Below are 18,302 nucleotides of genomic sequence, written 5' to 3'. Positions count from 1 at the left end.
CAGTGTCCATAAACAAATTACAAATGGGAAAAAGCATATCCATTTGTTTATGTATTTTCTATGACTGCTTTAGCAAGGCAACAGAAAATCAGAGTGGTTGTGACAGACACCAAATTGTCCCCAAAGTTCAACATATTTACTATCTGGTGCCAACTCTTTTATAAGCCATTTTCCAAACCTAGGTGACCACGGAACCCTACTTCCTCAGTTTTCTGGGGAATACCAATAAACAACTGTAGGAATACCAGTATTCCAAGAAAACAGTTTGGAATATGATGACTTAACAATAAGCCAACGATCTCAAAAGAATGAATAAAAGAATATAAATGCACTGGGAAAAAATTCACCATGATCAATACAGCCAACTTGATTACCACAGAGTTGGCTACTCTGTTAAGCATTTTAAATAGATTGAGTAATTTAATCCTTACAATAACCCTATGAATTTGAGAAAAGAGATATCTAGTAGGCAGTTGTACTGATAGGCCTGGGGCCAGGCCCTGAATTAAAGATGGATGTGGAAATGGTCAGTAAAGAAGGTAGCTGAAATAATGAAACCACCAAGATCAGAAGAGAGGCATATAGCACTGGTAGAGTAACAGTCTATAAAAGAACTAAGGGGGGGGGGGGGACAGTCTTAGAGGAATAAGAAAACAAGAAGACAGTGGTATCTTGAAAGCCAAAGAAAATATGTTTCAAGCAATAAGAAGTCATCAAATACTTTAAAGTGTTTATAAACAAGTCAAAATAAGGAATGCAAAATTTCCATTTGATTTAGTTTTTAGAATATTTCTAGTTACTGTGGAAAGCAGTTTCATGGCTAGGAGTAGAAGCCATATTGAAAAAGGTTGAGGAGTAGACACACACACACACACACACACACACACACACACACACACACACAGTGAAATACTACTCTGCCATGAAAAAAAAGAAATCTTGCCATTTACAACAGCATGGATGTACTTTGAAGATGTTATGCTAAGTGAAATAAGTGAGACAAAGAAAGACAAATACCATAAGATTTCATCCATATGTGGAATCTAAAAAAATCAAAACAAATGAAAAAACATAACAAAATACAGAAAAACTCATTATCTATATCTATATTGATATATAGATAGATATAGGTAACAGATTAGTGGCTACCAGAGGAGGAGGGTGAAAGTGGGCAAAATGAGTAAAGGGATCAATTATATGTATGTATGTTTGTATGTATGTATGTATGTATGTATGTATGTATGTATGTGTATGTGTGTGTACACACATACACAATATTTTCTTTATCCATTAACCCATCAAGGAACATTTAGGCTGTTACCATTTCTTAGTTATTATAAATAATGCTACAATAAACATACCTCTTTTTAATATACTTTTTCAAATCAGCATTTATGAGTTCTTTGAATAAGTACCCAGAGCTGGTTCATATGGTAGTTCTATTCTTAATTTTTTTTTTATTAATCTCTACACTGTTTTCCCTAGTGGTTATACCAATTTTACATTCCCACCAAGAGTGTATCAGATATCCTTTTTTTCCACATCCTCTTCAACATTCCTTATTTCTAGTCTTTTTGATAACAGTTGTAATAGCCATTTTAAATGGTATGAGGTAATACTGCATTATAATTTGAATTTACACTCTCCTAATCATTAGTGACACGGAACAACCTTTCATGTGCCTGTTGGCCATCTCTATGTCTCTTTGGAAAAATGTCTTTTCAGAACGTCTATCCATTTTTAATTGTTTTTTTTGTCGTTGTGTTGTATGAGTTCTTCATATAATATGGATATTAATCCCTTGTTGGATATATGATTTACAAAAACATTTCCCATTTACTATGTATCCCTTTTGTTTTGATGATGGTTCTTTCACTGTGCAGCTTTTTAGTTTGATATAATCCCATTTATTTATTTTTGGTTGTTTCCCTTGCCTCTGGAGTCAGATCCACAAAAATACCACTAAGACCAATATCAACATTTATCAACTATGTTTTATTCCAGGTATTTTATGTTTTCAAGTCTAACATTCAAGTCTTTAATACATTTTGAGTTAATTTTTGTGGATGGTGTAAGATCGTGGCCTAGTTTCACTATTTTGCATGTGGCTGTCCAGTTTTCCTAATATCATTTACTGAAAAGATTGTCCTTTCTCCATTGCATGTTCTTGGTGCCTTTGTTGTAAATTAGTTGTCCATATATGTCTGAGTTTAGTTCTGGGACCTCAATTCTTTCTGCTGATCTGTATATCTGTTTTATGCCCTATATCACACTATTTTATAGCTTTGTAGTATAGTTTGAAACTAGGGAGTGTGATTTTTTCAGCTTTGTTATTCTTTCTCAAGATTTCTTTGGTTACTCAGGATCTTTTGCGTTTCCATACCAGTTTTAGAATTATTTCTTCTAAAAAAAAAAAAAAAAAGAGGTTAGAGTGGAAGAGAGCCAAAGCATAAGAGACTCTTAAAAATTGAGAACAAACTAAGGGTTGATGGGGGGTGGGAGGGAGGGGAGGGTGGGTGATGGGTATTGAGGAGGGCACCTTTTGGGATGAGCACTGGGTGTTGTATGGAAACCAATTTGACAATAAACTTCATATATTGAAAAAAAAAAGAATTATTTCTTCTAGTTTTGTGAAAAATGCCATTGGAATTTAGATAGGTATTGCCCTGAATCCATAGATTCCTTTGGGTAGTATGGACATTTTAATAATATTAATTCGTGCAATCCATGAGCATGGAATATCTTTCCATTATTTGTGTCTTCTTCAATTTCATCATACAGGTCTTTCACCTCCTTGGTTAAATTTTTTCTTGGTTATTTTATTCTTTTTGATGTAACTGTAAATGGGAATGTTTTCTTCTCTTTCTGGTAATTCATTATTAGTGTATAGAAATGCCACTGATTTCTGTAAGTTGATTTTATATACTGCTATTTTGCTGGATTCATTTATTAGTTTTAACATTTTTTGGGTGGAGTCTTTTGGGTTTTTAATGTATAGTATGGTGTTATTTGTAAATAGTTTTATTTCTTCCTTTCAGATTTGGAGGTCTTTTATTTTTTTTTTTTATTTGCCTAATTTTTATGGCTAGGACTTCCAATACTATGTTAAATAAAAGTGGTAAGAGTGGGCATCCTTGTCTTGTTCCAGATCTTAGAGAAAAAGCTTTCAGCTTCTTCATCAGAGTATCATGTTAGTTGTAGGTCTGTCAGATATGGCCTTTATTATGTTGATGTATGTTTATTCTATACATAGTTTGTTGAGTTTCTGCCATAAAAGGATGTTGAATTCTGTCAAATGCTTTTCCTGCATTTATTGAGAGGATGACAGTATTTTTTCATTTTGTTACTGTGGTGTATCAAGTTGATTGACTTGTGGATATTGACCCATCCTTACATCCTTGGAATAAATCCTATCTGATCATGGTATTTGGTCCTCTTAACGTATTACTGAATTCAGTTTGCTAATATTTTGTTGAGAATTTTTCCATCAGTGTTCATCAATGATACTGGCCTGTAATTGTGTGTGTGTGTGGGGGGGGTATCTTTGTCTGATTTTGGTATCATGGTAATGCTGGCTTCATAAAATGAGTTGGGAAATGTTCTTTCCTCTTCTTTTTTTTGCAACAGTTTGAGAAGAGTAAGTATTAAATCTTTCAACGCCTGGTAGAATTCACCAGTAAAGCCGTGTGGTCCTGGACTCTTGTTTGTTGGTTTTTTTGATTACTGATTCAATCTCTTTATTAGTATAAAGATTTTCTATTTCTTCATGATTCAGGCTTGGAAGATTGTATGCTTATAGGAATTTATCAATTTCTTTAAGGTTATCCAGATTTTTGGCATAAAATTGTTCATAGTAGTCTCTTATGATTCTTTGCATTTCTGTGGTGTCGGTTTAACTTTTCCTCTTTCACTTCTGATTTTATTAAAGCTTGTTCTATTTTTTTATTGATTAGCCTAGCCAAAGGTGTGTCAATTTTGTTTATCTTTTCAAAGAACCACCTTATTGTTTTATTGATCTTTTTCTTTTGTTTTTGTGTGTTTCTTTGAGTCTCTATTTCATGTATTTCTGCTCTGATCCTTATAATTTCCTTCCTTTGACTGATTTTGGACTTCATTTGTTTTTCTTTTTCTAGGTGTAAAGTTAGATTGTTTGAGATTTTTCCTGTTTCTTGTTAGATCTTTATTGCTATGATCTTCTTTCTAAGAACCACTTTTGCTGCATTTCAAAGATTTTTATATGTTGCATCTCTGTTTTCATTTGTCTCTAGGTAAGTTTGATTTCTTTGATTTCTTTGATGACCCACTGGTTATTCAGTTGAATGCTGGTTGATGTCCACATTTCTGTGGTTTTTCCACTTTTCTTATGATTCATTTCAGATTCATACCACTGTGTTCAGAGAAGATGCCTAATATAATCTTCTTGAATTTATTTAAACTTGTTTTGCAGCCTAACATGATCTATCTGGAGACTGTTTCATGTGCACTTGAGAAGAATGTGCATTCTGTTGCTTTTGGATAGAATGTTCTGTTGGTCTAATGTGTCATTTAAGGCCAATGATTCTTTAAATGATCTACCCAGTGATGTAAAGGAGAAGTAAAGTCCTTTATTGTTGTATTGCTGTCAATTTCTCCTCTTAGGTCCCTTGATATTTGTTTTATATACCGTAGTACTCCTATGTTGGGTGCATATATATTTATAAGTGTTATGCCTTCTTGTTGGATTAATCCCTTTATCATTATGTAATATCCTTATTTGTTTATTATGACAGTCTTTTTTTTATTTAAAAAAAATTTTTAATGTTTATTTTTGACAGAGAGAGAGAGAGAGAGACAGAGCATGAACGGGGGAGGGGCAGAGAGAGAGGGAGACACAGAATCCAAAGCAGACTCCAGGCTCTGAGCTGTCAGCACAGAGCCCGAAGCAGGGCTCGAACTCACAGACTGCAAGATCATGACCTGAGCTGATGTCGGACACTCAACCGACTGAGACACTCAGGTGCCCCATGACAGTCTTGTTTTAAAACCTGTTTTGTATGCTGTGAGTATAGCTACGCCAGTTTTATGTTTCCATTTGTATAGTTTCTACATCCCTTCACTTTCAGTCTCTATGTGTCCTTACTTATGAAGTGAGTCTCTAATAGGCAGCATAGAGATGGGTCTTGTTTTTATTTACCCATTCATCACTCAATTTCTTTTTTTCTTTAATGTTTATTTTTGAGAGGAGCTGAGGAAGGTGGGGTTGAGGATCCAAAGTGGGCTCTGTGCTGACAGCAGAGAGCCCAATGCAGGGCTCAAACTCACGAACCATGAGGTCATGACCTGGGCTAAAGTCAGATGCTTAATCGACTGAACCATACAGATGCCCCTCACCACTCAATTTCTTGACTGGGGTTTAGTCTCTATATTTAAAGCAATTAATGGAATGCCCAAGTGGCTCAGTCAGTTAAGCGTCTGACTTTGGCTCAGGTCATGATCTCACAGTTCACAGGTTTGAGCACCACATCAGGCTCTGTGCTGTTAGCACAGAGCTTGTTTTGGATTCTCTGTCCCTCTATGTCTCTCTGTCTGCTCCTTCCCCACTATGTCTCTGTGTCTCTTGAAAATAAACATTTATGGGGCGCCTGGGTGGCGCAGTCGGTTAAGCGTCCGACTTCAGCCAGGTCACGATCTCGCGGTCCGTGAGTTCGAGCCCCGCGTCAGGCTCTGGGCTGATGGCTCGGAGCCTGGAGCCTGCTTCCGATTCTGTGTCTCCCTCTCTCTCTGCCCCTCCCCCATTCATGCTCTGTCTCTCTCTGTCCCAAAAATAAATAAAAACGTTGAAGAAAAAAAAAATTTAAAAAAAAAGAAAATAAACATTTATATAAATATAAATACACGCGCGCGCGCACACACACACACACACACACACATATATATGGTAATGATGTAATTATTGATAGGTATGTACTTACTGCCATTTTGGGAATTGCTTTCTGTCTGTCCTTTCTCATGTGCTTTTCGGTATTTAAGTCTTTGTTTTGTGGTTACTGACAAGTTCACATATAGCTTCCTATGTACAGAACGATCTATTTTTTTTTAATGTTCATTTTTGAGAGAGAGAGAGAGACTGAGTATGAGAGTGAGCGGAGGAGGGGCAAAGAGAGAGGGAGACACACAATCCAAAGCAGGCTCCAGGCTCTGAGCTGTTAGCATTGAGCCTGATGCAGGGCTTGAACCCATGAACTAGAGATCATGACCTGAGCTGAGGTGGATGCTCAAGCGACTGAGCCACCCAGGTGCCCCTAGAACAAAATATATTTTGAGTTGACAGCAAGTTAAATTTGAACACACTCCATAATTTTACATTCCTGCCCTCTTGCCCATGCAATCTTTTTTTGATGACACATTTTACATCTTTTCATTTCTGAGCATCCCTAATGCCTAAACTTAACTAATTATTGTAGTTTTAATTTTTCTATTTTTGTCTTTTTTTTTTTTTAATTTTTTTTTCAACGTTTATTTATTTTTGGGACAGAGAGAGACAGAGCATGAACGGGCGAGGGGCAGAGAGAGAGGGAGACACAGAATCGGAAACAGGCTCCAGGCTCTGAGCCATCAGCCCAGAGCCCGACGCGGGGCTCGAACTCATGGACTGCGAGATCGTGACCTGGCTGAAGTCGGACGCTTAACTGACTGCGCCACCCAGGCGCCCCATCTATTTTTGTCTTTTAACCTTCATATTTAAGTGATTGAGCCATTACTTTTACTACATATTTACCTTTTCCAGTGAGATTTTTAGTTTCTTATGTTTTCTTGTAATTAATTAGTGTCCCCCCTCCGTCCCCCCCCACCACCCAGTTTAGAGAGGTCCCTTTATCATTTCTTATAAGGTCAGTTGAGTAGTGATGAACTCCTTTAACTTTTGCTTGTAGTAATAGTCTCAAAATAGTCTCAAAAATCCTTCTCTTCATCAGATCTTTGATTCCCCTGCAAAGCTTTTGGTCTCTGAGCTTGAATATGGAGCTTTACTCCACCAATAATATGGTATTCTTGTTGTAGTGCACTCTGAAGTTCTTCTTCTGACGAAAACTGAATCCAACCCATGCCTCTGTAAAATCCAGTCTTTGTCAAAAGATACAGTGCACTTTCATATATGGCCAAACTGGGCAAAGTGTTCTCTCAGCTCACTCGAGGCTGCGGTCCAGGGAATTTTTCCGACAGAAGCCACAGGAGGGCTAGTACTCATGCACAGTGCCACAGAGTCCCTCACTAATGAAGTTGCCATCTTTAGATCTGTCTGGAAAACTCTTAATCTCTCCCTCAAGTCTGAATGATAATTTTGCTAGGTTGAGAACTCTTTGTTGGATGCCATTCTCTTCTGGTTTCAACATCTCTGCCGAAAAATCTGATGGCCTTATGGAGTTTCCCTTGTATATATTAAGTTGTTTTTATCTTGCTGCTTATAAGATTCTAACTTTGGGGTGCCTCGGTGGCTCAGTTGGCTGAGCGTCTGACTTCGGCTCAGGTCATGATCTCGCAGTTCATGAGTTCGAACCCCACGTTGGGCTCTGTGTTGACAGCTCAGAGCCTGGAGCCTGCTTCAGATTCCGTGTCTCCTCCTCTCTCTGTCTCTCCCTCCCATGCTCATGCTCTCTGTCTCTCAATAATAAATAAATGTTAAAAAAAATTTTTTTTAATGTATTAAGATTCTAACTTTTACCATTTTAATTGCAATATGTTTGGAGCCTGCTTTGGATTCTGTGTCTCCTCTCTCTGTCTCTCAACAATAAATAAATGTTAAAAAATTTTTATTAAAACTTATTAAGATTCTAACTTTTACCATTTTAATTGTAATGTGTTTGGTGTGGATTGCTTTGTGTTCATCTTTTTTGGAACTCTCTGGGTTTCCTGGACCTGTATGTCTGTTTCCATTCCCAGATTAGGGAAGTTTCCAGCCTTTATTTCTTCAAATAGTTTTCTAGCCCTTTCTCTCTTCTTCTGGGAGCCTTATGTTATTCTACTTGAAACTGTCCCCAAAGTGAATTTATCTTCACTTCTAAAAATTCTTTTTTGTTTTGCTGCTTTATCTGGGTATGTTCTACTGCTTTGTCTTCCAATTTGCTGATCTTGATCTTCAGTTTCACCCACTGTGCTGTTAAACTCCTTCTAGTGTACTTTACAGTTCAGTCATTATATTCTTCAGCTCTGTAACTTGTTTGAAGCTTATGTTTTCTCTTTGTTGAGGATCTCACTGTGTTCAGTCATTCTTCTGCTGAGTTTGGTGAGCATCTTTATGACCATTACTTTGAACACTTTACCAGGTGGATGATTTATCTCCATTACATTAATGTCTTTCTCCAATGTTTTGTCTTGTTCTTTCATTTGAGACATTATCCTCTGTCTCATTTTGCCCAACTTTGTTTCTATGTATTAGGCAAAAGATATATCTCTCCCAATCTTAAAGGAGCCACCTTTTTAAGGAGATGGTACATGGATCCCAGAAATGTAATCCCCTCTGACGACCAAACCTAGGCACTCAAGGGATGTCTCCTGTGTGGGATGTGCACTCCCATCTACTAAATGTGGCCATATCTGTTGTGTAGTGGTTGGCAAGGTTATTGCCCAGCCTAGCTCCAATATATGACTGGCATTGGAAAGTAGTTGTGGGCTAGGCTGTGACACATCCTTGCACGAGGATGTGGGGCAGAGTTCTCAGCAGGGCACACTCACTGACTCCAGCAGGGTAGAGGGACAGTTCCAAAATGGCATCTACTGGCTGTGACAATGGAAAGGCAGGATGAAATTACAATTGGATCTGCCAATGATTCCATCCATGAAAAAAGTCCCAAAAGCTTCCTACCTCTCCAGTAGGCATTTTAAGATTAGTAAGTGAGTCTCCTCCACAACCGGTCTACATGCTTTTCAAATTGGTATTTTTGAATTAGGTTTCAGGGAGAATGAGTCTGTGAGTGAGCCCTTTGGGGGAGGGGAGGTCTCTGTTCCCTATAAATCTACGGTTTTCATAGTCCTTGTTTTTCAAAACCTGGCATTTAGGGGTCTTATCTCTCTTGTGCAGGATTTAAGAGCTGGCATGCCTGATATGGAGCATCATGAGAGAATAGTTCAGTATTTTTGAGATCCCTCATGACTGTGAACTGCTCCAAATAGGATGGGTCTTTTTTGGCAAGACAGTGTCTCTGCCTCTCCTACGCATCTTGATGCTGTCCTTTTGTGTGGGGGCTCTGCTCATCCAGTTTTCTGGCCTTTTCCAGAGGAAATTATTCCATATGTAGCTGTCCATGGGAGTGAATTTATGAACTTCCTATGCCACCATCTTGAACTCAACTCCCTTTCCCTGATATCTTATTTAAAGCAATCTGTAAGCTGTACATGTATAAAGCCTATTCTTACGATCTCAATTAAACAATAGTTAATTGATGTTGGAACTCCTTCTTTGGTTATTTTGGAGAACAGAGTAAGGCTTAAGAAATTACTATAAACAGTACAAAAAACAAATGTGCCTCTTCTATGGCTCTTTCATGTTTAGACTATACTATTAAATTTTGTGGAGATTAAAATATAACATTATTGGGGAATGTTCTTGCTTGAGTCAGAGGAGGCAAAACGAAATAACTTCTAGTGAATTGTATCACAGTTGACAAAGGGGCTTATTATTATCTATTGATTGGATTGGAGTTGTTATCTGCTCTATGGTAGTTTCTTTTTTTATTATTTTTTTAATGTTTATTTATTTTTGAAAGAGAGAGGGAGAGAGACAGAGTATGAGCTAAGTAGGAGCAGAGAGAGAAGGAGACACAGAATCTGAAGCAGGCTCCAAGTTCCAAGCTGTCAGCACAGGGCCTGATGCAGGGCTTGAACTCATGAACTGAACTGCGAGATCATTTAACCAACTAAGCCACCCACGTTCGCCTATTGTAGTTTCTGTTACATTCTCTGCAGAGGAGGAATTCTGTTTTTTTGTTTGTTTGTTTGTTTGTTTTTTAAGTGGGCTTCACACCCAACATGGAACCCAATGTGAGGCTTGAACTCATGACCCTGAGTCAAGACCTCAGCTGAGATCATGAGTTGGATGCTTAACCAATTGAGCCACCCAGGCACCCCCAGCGCAGGAATTCTTAATACATTTTATCTCTGCTACTCTTCTAGCAAGACAAGAAAATTAAAAGCTTTTTGTGAAGTTGTAAAAACAACTACAATAACATTATAACATTATATATTAATTTATAGTTGATTATTTGATTTGCCCAAGTACACATCTGTGTAAGAAGACTTAATTGCTTCTCATACCCTAGAATTTTATCACGATGAGAACTAAGAGACTGGATTGAGTACACGTGTTGAATTGGCATTTAATATTACATGTGAAAAAGAAGGTATTTCAAAACTGTTCTATTATAAACACACATTGTCTTACACAGGAGATGATGAATATAAGAAGTTTTATTTGGATGTACTTTGAAAAAACAAAAAGAGAGAAAGCAACAAAAGCAGTGTAATAGTCTCAAAAAATATTCCAGATAATCTCTAATTATGTGTTTCTAGTTTTTGCAAATTTCTGTGAATTCTGGTTGCATGTGCCAGTACACTTGAGGATACTTGCTTTAACAACCTAAGACTGAAGCGGGGGGTGGGGGGGGGTGGTGCCTGGGTGGCTCAGTTGGTCAAGCATCTGACTTTGGCTCAGGTCATGATCTCACAGCTTTGGAGTTCAAGCTCCACACTGAGACCTGTGCTGACAGCTCAGAGCCTGGAGCCTGATTCGGATTCTGTGTCTCCCTCTCCCTCTCTCTGCCCCTCCCCACAAAAATAAATGAACATTAAAAAAAAATTGGAATGCAAACTGGTGCAGCCACTCTGGAAACAGTATGGAGGTTCCTCAAAAAATTAAAAATAGAACTACCCTATGACCCAGCAATTGCACTACTAGGGATTTATCCAAGGGATACAGCTATGCTGTTTCGAAGGGGCACATTCATCCCAATGTTTATAGCAGCACTATCAACAATAGCCAAAGTACAGAAAAAGCCCAAATGTCCATCGATGGATGAATGGATAAAGAAGATGTGGTATATAGATATACAATGGAGTATTACTCGGCAATCAAAAAGAATGAAACCTTGCTATTTGCAACTACATGGATGGAACTAGAGAGTATTATGTGAAGCAAAATTAGTCAGAGAAAGGCAAATATCATATGACTTTACTCATATGAGGACTTTAAGATACAAAACAGATGAACATAAGGGAAGGGAAACAAAAATAATATAAACACAGGGAAGAGAACAAAAACATAAGAGACTCTTAAAGATGGAGAACAGAGCATTACTGGAGGGGTTTGGGAGGGGGGATGGGCTAAATGGGTAAAGAGCATTAAGGAATCTACTCCTGAAATCATTGTTGCATTATATGCTAACTAACTTGGGTGTAAATTAAAAAAATAAATTAAATAAAGTTAAATTTAAAAAGAACCTAAGACTGAAGGAATAGGAGAATGAGAAATTATGAGAATCTAGTGACAGATCTCAATTGGACGTTTTTTGGATTAACAATATAAATTCTAAATATCTTCTAGCTATAAAAATTCACCATTCTATGTAAAAGTACACAAACTTACAAGCTATACGACAATCAAACCATTCACAATTTGGCTACAATCCAAACGTTCCAGCATGATGCTTTAGTCATTTGAAAATTGTCCTGTTTCCCAAATACATACTTTCCTTTCTTAGTGCCTTTTTCATCCTTTTCACTTAAAATTCAGTCTTCTAATTCCTCTTGCCCTTGGTGGTTCAGCTCAGTTCAGTACACATTCATTAAATGTCTTGTATGTGACAAAGGTCACATTAAGCACTGAGCCAAGATAAGGCCTCCATCTTAAAATGTTACCCCGAGAAATCTAGGTAACTAGAACACGGGTACATGTGAAGTCTGTTGGTAGACTGAGCCTGGAGTGCCCTAAGAACTCTGTGAAACAATAAGGTAGGTTGAAGCTTTAGCCCTTTTGAAACTCCAGGGAGAAGAGGGAATTTCAATATGTTGTACTGGGTTGAAATTGGTGGCCTAATGGATTTTGAGGCCTTTTGAGGCAGTGCACACTAAGTAGTAATTTATTTATCAGCTCTTCAATTATATTTTAAAAAGGAATTGCTTGTTTCCTTCTAAAAAGTTATCTGTAAATGACACTTATAAAATTGGAAAATAAACTCCAATTTGGTTAACATGTGTATCTAAGAATTACTTCTACATTTCATTAATATTGTCTCTCCATTAAAACAAAAGAATCTTAAATTATTTAATTTAAGCAAATAAGTCTGTATTCTGGATACTTAATGTTGTAAAATAAGCATATACCATTATTTCATAAAACACATGTGTTTAAAAATTTCAAGTATCAAGAGATTGAGAAGACAAGCCACACACTGGGAGAAAATATGTGTAAAATAAAGAAGATATATATATGAAAAAATGTTCAACATCATATGTCAATAGAGAACTACAAATTAAAACACTAATGAGGTATCGCTACACACCTATTAGAATGGCCCAAATCCCAAACACAAACAATGTCAAATGCTGGTGAAATAAAACGGACTCTCATCATTGCTGGTGGGAATAAGAAACTGCACAGCCACTTTTGAAGACAGTTTGGCAGTTTCTTGCTCAAAAAACTAACCCTTACTCTTACCATACAATCTAGCAATCATGCTCCTCAGTATTTATCCAAATGAACTGAAAACTTATGTTCACATAAAACTTACATCCCAAAACCTGGACAGGGATGTTTATAGCAGCCTTATTCATAATCGTCACAATCTGGAAACAAGTAAGATGTCCTTCAGTAGGTAAATGGATAAATTGTGGTAGATCAAGACAATGGAATATTATTTGGCACTAAAAAGAAATGAGCTATAAAAGCCATAAAAAGATGTGACAAGAACTCAAATACATATTACTAAATGAAAGAGCCATTTTGAAAAGTGTACGTACTATAAAATTCCAACTACACATTTTGGAAAAGGCAAAATTATGGAGACAGTAAAAAAACATGGTTTTCAGGGGCTAGGGAAAGAGAGAGATAAATGAGAGCACGAGGATTTTTAGGTCAGTGAAACTATTCTATATGATACTACAATGGGTGATACATAACATTATACATTTTTCAAAACCCACAGAATGTACAAAACTATGAGCGAATTCTAACATAAACTATGGACTCTGGGTAACAACAATGTATTAATGTAGCTTCATTGATTGTAACAAATATACCCTGGTACCCACAATTGATGGGGGAGATTGTGTATACATGGGGATGGCAGTGATGAAGATTCTTTGTACTTTCCACCCAATTTTGCTATTAACCTAAAACTGCCCTAAAAAAATAAAATTAATATAACAAATATATTTAGTAACTAAAGTCATGGTTAAGAGTCTCTGTTTAGAGAATGATACAGACTGGGAGAAAATATTTGCAAACCACATATCTGACAAAAGAGTAGACTAAAGAACTCTCAAAATGCAACAATAAACAAACTCTCTAATTAGAAAATGGAAAGACATTAAGAATTATTTCACTGAAAAGAATATACAGATGACAACCACATGAAAGGATAGTCAACATCATTCTCCCTTAGATAAATGCAAAGTAAAAACCACAATGAGCTAGCATTATACAATTATCAGAACTGCTAAAATAAAAATAGAGACAACACCAAATGCTAGCAAGGATGTGGGAAAACAGGATCACTTACACACTGCTGCTGGGAATGTCATATGGTGCTACCAGTCTGGAAAACAGTTTGACAGTTTCTTAAAATATTAAATATGCAACTACCATATCATCTAGAAACTGTACATCTGGGCATTTATTCTAGAAAAACAGAAACTTAAGTTATACAAAAACCTGTACACAAATGTCTATAGGTTTTTTCCATAATAGACAAAAACAGGAAACAACTCAGATGTCCTTCTACAGGTGACCGGTAAAACAAACTATAGCACATCCATACCATGGAATATCACTCAGTAATAAAAAGGAATGAACTACTGATAGATGCAACAATCTGGATTAATCTCCAGATAACTATGCGGAGTAAAAAACACTCTGAAAAAATTATACACTGTATGATTCCATTTATATAACATTCTTGAAATGAGAAAATTATAAAAACGGAAAACAGATTGGCTGCCAAGAACAAGGAAGGTGGGGTGAGAGGGAAGTGGGTGTGAGTATAAAAGGGGATCTCTGTAGTGATAGAAGTGTTCTGTATCTTGACTATATCAAAGTCTATATCCTGGTTGTGATACTGTACACAATATCACATCCTGGTTTTGTAAGATGTTACTGCTGGGGAAACTGGGGATCTCTCTGTATTATTTTTTACAACTATATGTGATTCTACAGAATCTACAATCATCTCAAAATAAAAAGATTAATTAAAATAACGTGATTTCATTCAGATTAAGGTGAAAAATTAATTAGTATCTTGTCCATTTTGGCTCAATATCTGACTAGCCATACAAATCCTAAATACAATTCTAAGAGCATCTCTTTATTAGTGCTGGGAATCAAATGAAGTTCAAATGCTAGGTAAAATTCTAATCTTGTTGCAATACTGGCAATCACAAGCATAGATGCAGATGATGATGTAAGTAATAAATCGAAGACTGGATGGACTAAAACATAGCACACAAAAAGCCCAAGGACACATTCCAAGCAAAATGCTAAACTTACCCAGTTCTAGAACTATACATCACTATAAAATAGGAAGAGATCTCTTGGACATGACATGAGCTGCGGCTGCTCTGCCCTATCTCACTTTCTGGATTTATGACAGTTTTCCTGTTAAAGAACCATCCCAGAAACCATGTGTGCCTTACATATTTGCCATTCCTACTCTGGTATGACATAAATAAATCATGAGGCTTGGGTCAGTATAGCCAGCCTGTAAAGTGATTCATGAGGCCAGCAGTACCATCCCCTAGGACTGTGTACTTTATTACAGTAAACCTCAGAACAAGATACAATTTCCTGACTCAAGAAGCAGCCTTTAAATCAGGACACCTGGACAGCCCTGGAATCACTTAAAAATACAATAGATCTCAATCCACCATTGTTACTCAGTGCTGGCCTGCACTGGCCCCAGCTCTGTTCCTTTTAACACTAAATACGAAATTCAAAATGAATCCCCTCTGAGTGAATTATTATGGTAACAGAACTACAGAATAAATTTGAATGCATCGCATCCTTTTATCTCTTTTGTTCCCTGTTTTTCCCTAACTTTATTTACCCATTCAAAAAATAATATTCCCCGTGTCAAATTTCCCAGGCTTTAAAACTCATAAAGCAAGAGCACCATTCGGTACCTAAAATAAAAAAGCAAATGACTGAACCTGGTTTCCCTCTAGATAACTCAATAAGGAACACCATTTAGAGCAATCCTAGAGACAAAGTTGCCAGGGCATTCTTTGGGCTTGGAGACCTATTCTGCAATCAGTATGATTTATATAGGTATCATGTATACTTTAAACCAAGACTGGCAATAATTCCATACTCTTGTTTGGGAAAACTGGAAATATAACCAGTTGTAAAAGGCATGATTTTTGAACTCCTAAGGGCTTTTTACATTAGCATCTAAATATAATCATCAAACTATCTTTTTATGTCCTCAACTCTTTGAATAAAATGCTTAAAGCCACTAAAACAAACAAAACCACATTCCCAGTTATCAAAAAGAACTACTTATGAGTAAGATGCTGAACAGTTTATAGCTAGACAATCAATATCAGTTTGCGAATTTACTGAGGCTTCCAAATCAAAGGCCCATCACATACTAATATTATTTTATACTTCTTCTTGAAGAAATCCTGGAGAAAAAGTGTTGGGGCTCCCCATGATGGCCACAGAACTGATCCCAACGCCCTGATCTTCTGTGATACAACTGAGGCAAATTTATTTAAAAAAAATTTTTTTTTTCAACGTTTATTTATTTTTGGGACAGAGAGAGACAGAGCATGAACGGGGCAGGAGCAGAGAGAGAGGGAGACACAGAATCGGAAACAGGCTCCAGGCTCTGAGCCATCAGCCCAGAGCCTGACGCGGGGCTCGAACTCACGGACCGCGAGATCGTGACCTGGCTGAAGTCGGACGCTTAACCGACTGCGCCACCCAGGCGCCCCGAGGCAAATTTATTTTTATTCAATAAAGACTTACTTTGACTGTTTATGTTTTGGGCACATGCAGCCAATAGGTACAAAAAGCTGCAGTGCTCTACTACATTCCTTTGCAATAAGAATCAGACTAAGAGAAAATACGGAGTCTTGCTCCTTAGCCTCTTCACACCTTCCCAAGTCATCAAAATGACTGGACTGTACACATGCATGAGGTGTTCAAAAATTTGAGCATGGCAATTGGAGATCGAGGCAAACTAAAATAACAGATTCATAGACCTATCGAGGCAAAAGCTTTCCAGTGAATCAAAAAGAGAAAAAAGAAAGGACTATGGGAATTCTCAGCAACTACAAACAAACTACATGTTGATGATAATATGACTGCTTATAAATCTTAGGGGACACAGGTCTTTGTAAATCTTGTCATATTATGTTTTAAGACATTGCACAATTTTTTCCTTAAGCTGATACTTTACCACTGACCATACAGTTGAACAAGTTTCCTAGAAAGAATTCAATAATAAAAGTTCTTTAATTAATAAATATTAAAGCTTCAGTAAACAAATGGGGCAGATATGTTCCTTTTTAATGACCTCGGGCTCACTTCAAGCATCTGTGTCTTGCTAGAAAAGACACTCAAATCAGGAAGAGGCAGTTGGCAGATCACTTACATCAGTCATGCATGGAGTTGTTTCTCACTAGGAAATGCTACAAGCCTTCATGGCCTGCCAGACAGTATAAATAAACACTGCAGATAAGCTTTAAAATGGATCACCCAAAAGATGCTTTAAATACATAGGACAAACTGAGGGTTGGTGGAGGTAGGGGAGTGGGTTAAATGCGTGATGGGCATTAAGGAGGGCACTTGTTGGGATGAGCACTGGGTGTTACATGTAAGTGATGAATCACTGGATTCTACCCCTGAAGCCAAGACTACACTGTATGTTAACTAATTTGAGAATAAAAATAAAAAATAAATAAATAAAATGGATCACACTCTAAAGAATCAACATACTGGAGAAATATTTGAAAAATGTCGAAAAGTTCTCTTCTAGAAAAGCCTTGAATTCTTAACCTGACAACAAATGAATACTTTCTGGGGTAATGTGAAACTTGATAACAATCACAAAATTTATTTAGTATTTTGTAGGAAATACTTCTTAAGGATTATCAAAACAGACATGTTTGAGTTTTACAGAATTTCTCTACCTGGAAATTACCATATTACTTCAATTTCCCTCTTCAAGGTAGTTAATTTTGATTTGGATGCATTTAAAGACATTTTTGCAGGGGTGGGTGCCTGGATGGCTCAGTTGGTTAAGCATCCAACTTTGGCTCAGGTCATGATCTCACAGTCCATGAGTACAAACCCCAGGCCTGGAGCCTACTTCAGATTCTGTGTCTCCCTCTCTCTCTGCCCTTCTCCTGCTCACACTCTCTCTCTCAAAAATGAATAATAACGTTAAAAAAATTTATTTTTGAGAGAGAGACACAGAGTATGAACAGGGGAGGGGCAGAGAGAGAGGCAGACACAGATCCAAAGCAGGCTCCAAGCTCTGAGCTGTCAGCACAGAGCCTGACGCAGGGGTCAAATTCACAAACCATGAAATCATGACCTGAGTCGAAAGTCAGCCACTCAAGGGATAGAGCTACCCACGCGCCCCTTGATTTGGGTGCATTTTAAATTGACTAATAAGGTAAGCACAGTTTGAAAAAGTAAACTGTGGCTCTAGCACACTAGTACTGGCACTAAAATATAACCTAGTATTTCAATGATATATTTCAAAAAATACATTTGAAAACTGCCAAGAGTCTACCGAAAGATGAACAATTGTGCTTGTCTCAATTCTAAACTATGAACTATAAAATACCATCCTCAGTTGATTCTGGCCCCAAGTCTAGAAAAAAACCACAAAACAAAAAAAACAAAAAGCAAAAAACTTCAAAACTATCTAGCTATTAAAAAAACAAATGTCAGGGGCATTCACTTTCGAATGTCCCCTCTGTAAAGAGAGCTTTCATACTATTTTTACTTTCTAATCTTATACTCTAATACACTTTTTCCTACTGCTCAAAAAATAACAACAAAATCCCACAAATGTCACAACATACTCTGTTTCCTGAGTATCAGCTGA

General features: G+C 37.0%; 2 protein-coding genes across 14 annotated transcripts in view; both read right to left on the bottom strand.

The window, feature by feature from the left end:
• The window catches only part of ERC1 (ELKS/RAB6-interacting/CAST family member 1), a 520,536-nt gene that overhangs the window by 139,073 nt on the left and 363,161 nt on the right, over nucleotides 1–18,302 (bottom strand). The gene's annotated exons all lie outside the window — the stretch shown is intronic.
• LOC121022061 (SRA stem-loop-interacting RNA-binding protein, mitochondrial-like) lies at nucleotides 6,864–7,544 on the bottom strand. The gene is given in 2 exon segments (XM_040462891.1): nucleotides 6,864–7,102; nucleotides 7,104–7,544. Coding segments are annotated over 2 exon segments (333 nt in total). The 5' UTR covers nucleotides 7,265–7,544; the 3' UTR covers nucleotides 6,864–6,930.

This window comes from Herpailurus yagouaroundi, unplaced genomic scaffold, assembly GCF_014898765.1.
Source record: "Herpailurus yagouaroundi ecotype Mexico unplaced genomic scaffold, PumYag 355, whole genome shotgun sequence".
In the NCBI taxonomy this organism is placed as follows: Eukaryota; Metazoa; Chordata; class Mammalia; order Carnivora; family Felidae; genus Herpailurus; species Herpailurus yagouaroundi.
The sequence above is the reverse complement of the archived record's forward strand: the minus strand, read 5'-3'. Positions and strand labels throughout refer to the sequence as shown.